Source organism: Scophthalmus maximus, chromosome 10, assembly GCF_022379125.1.
Source record: "Scophthalmus maximus strain ysfricsl-2021 chromosome 10, ASM2237912v1, whole genome shotgun sequence".
NCBI classification, from domain to species: Eukaryota; Metazoa; Chordata; class Actinopteri; order Pleuronectiformes; family Scophthalmidae; genus Scophthalmus; species Scophthalmus maximus.
Window position 1 is genome coordinate 4,432,501 of NC_061524.1, and position 2,500 is coordinate 4,435,000.

The window sequence follows — 2,500 nt, forward strand, 5'->3', positions numbered from 1 at the left end:
CTCTCGACCAGAAAGCAGGTCGGCGTGACAAACACCTCACATTGTTTTCTGTGGATTCGCTGCACTAACTCCTTGAAAAAGGAAAAAAAAATGCAATCTCTCACCGCGCTGTGAGCACCATGAAAGAAATCGCTCTTCCCCATCGCTCTTGTAGCGAGGGACCGGTCATTACGGTTCATCACAGAGCTGCGAGCGCACAATCGGCATTTTCTAATAATGCAGACGGGACGCTGCCATCTATTTAACCGTTTGGCACTTTCGAGCTCTGTCTGGGTCGAACACACTCACTTGTGTTGTTTCGGTCCCTGTGTGTGTGTGTGTGTGTGTGAGCGTGCGCGCGTACTACCAAAATGAGAAGACAGTGCGAGGAGAATTCCTGGTGAGCAGGGATGGTGGAAAACACGGAGAGAACCAGACATCCAAACACCAGGATGAACCTGTGGAGACAAAACACACACACACACACACACACACAACACACACACACACACACACACACACAATATCAGGATGAGTGATGTGACCGTTTCTCCTCCGCCAGGCCACATTAAGCAGGATCACCAGCGTCATTACAATTAGACTCGGCGCAGTGTGACGCTCCGCCGAATTTTTATTTTATCGCCGCTCAACCCCTCACGACTTCGGCTGAGCCGCAGAACATGTGGACGGAGACGCGGCGTCAACCAACCCCCTCCTCGCGTTAACAGGCTGCGGCGACGCCGTGCCTCCGTTTCCCGTGTGAATACTGAACAGTTAACAGTTAATTCATCTACTTTATTCCACGCGCTCATCTGTTTCCTTTGGCATAGTTGATGTGATGTTTCTACGCCCTCTCCCCTTGGATTTGTTTTTTTGGTTTTTTTTGGTGGTTGCTCACACCACAGACGTCCTGAACAAACGAATGAAAAAGCAAAAGAGTTTCCGGAGACGCGTCCGCGTCATTGACTCCTCGCGTCGGAGGAAATTGCTGGAGGAACAAGACACTTCACGTCCACATTTTTCATTCATCACAATATGAATAAAATTGCAGAAAAAGGTCCCGCAAAGCTCTCGGAGTTGACGTCTCATGACCTGCGAACTTTGAACCACAGCAATCCTCATTTAGACACGTACGTTTCTCATTAGCACAGTGGAAGTTTGCTGTGGTGATAAGTCACGCAGACACTCAGGAGAGCGAATCTCCGTAAAAACCTTGTTCCCGGTTACAAGATGACCACGGACCGGTGCGGCAGCGTCCAATCAGAGCCCCCTCCTCGGCCGCCCGACCGACCCACATTAGCCCCTTCCCTCCGCTGCTCTGCCGCTCGGCTCCTTGTAAGTCATCGTCATATGGCAAATTGACTAATGAGCAAACTAGGAATTAAAAGACCTTCACAAGGCAGCTTCCGGGCAACATATGCGCCGGCAGGAAGCTTCCCCGGCCTGCTGTTCGTCAGAATATCTCCAGACAGTTTTTTTCCTCTTCTTTTTTCCCAAAGATGCCATCTGTCTATCTGATATTCACGCTCCTCTCACCTCTGCTGAACTCCGGCCTCGTTCCCGCCTCTGTCTCACGTCCTCTTTAATCTCGTACGCCCCTTCGCTTCTCCATCCTTCGCCGTCTCGCTTTTTTTCGCCCCGTATTCCATATTCCACCTCCCTTTCTCCGGACCCTCCTTGTATATACGAGTGATGGCCGACAAATTTTGTTTTCCACGGGATCTGTGAGGAATATGAGCGTGAACAGTGTGTGCACGTGCGGCCCGGGGGGGTTGTAACAGCCGGGGGGGAACCGATGACTTAGACAAACGTCCGAGGCCACGTCTGAAAAAGCTCCCTGCTGTCAGACCGACAGACAGAGAGCACATTCACGAACAGCCTCCAGTTGCCATAGCGATGTCCGCCAATCCTCCTGACCATCATCTGCCGTAAAGTTCGCCGTCTCTGACTTGAGCACAAAAGGGAGCTAGGGGACCGTGAGTTGTTTCACCGGTGACGGCGTCAAGAGCGAACTGTCGGGCTCGACTTTGGAGTTGTTTGTGCGATTTTTTCTTCTAATGCCGAATGTTAAAAGGCCATAAACACGAACTGCTTTTGCTGAAGCACCGATCATTCAAATCTGCTGTTATTCAAAGGTTGTTTTGTGTCGTTCCATCCAAAGTTCCACTGTCCCGTCCCCTCCGCTCAACGCTGCTCGTCTCCTGTCAGACTTAATTACCACTGCTCGCGGGTTTTTTCTTTGGGACAAGATTCATTTTGACATCTACACGCTGAAGGAAAAATATGGAGAACAAGGTGCAAGCGGCTAAAGCTGCGAGAGCGACCGGAAGGAAGCGCGACCCCCGTGACCCCTGTGGGGCCGCGAAGACAAGAACGGAACAGCCGGCCTCCAGTGGAGGAAGAAAGAATACTGAATGGGTTTCTGTGCTTTTCTCTGCTTATACATCTGTGACATCTTTACATCAAGTCGTCTTGACTAAAGCTGCAAAGTGGCGTCGTGCCGGAAAAAAAGTCTGTGGTG

The 2,500-nt window shown here is 50.9% G+C and overlaps 1 protein-coding gene across 8 annotated transcripts in view; it reads right to left on the reverse strand.

Moving 5' to 3' along the window:
* Positions 1 to 2,500, reverse strand: part of kcnq5a (potassium voltage-gated channel, KQT-like subfamily, member 5a) — a 74,165-nt gene that overhangs the window by 25,942 nt on the left and 45,723 nt on the right. For 4 of the 8 annotated variants that reach the window (XM_035606029.2, XM_047335046.1, XM_035606034.2 and 1 more), the window contains exon 2: positions 347 to 437. In XM_035606029.2, the coding sequence (XP_035461922.2) occupies positions 347 to 437 (91 nt within the window). Of the gene's footprint in view, positions 1 to 343; positions 438 to 2,500 lie in introns of all 8 variants that reach the window. The other 4 variants (XM_035606028.2, XM_035606030.2, XM_047335047.1 and 1 more) reach the window with 1 other exon arrangement.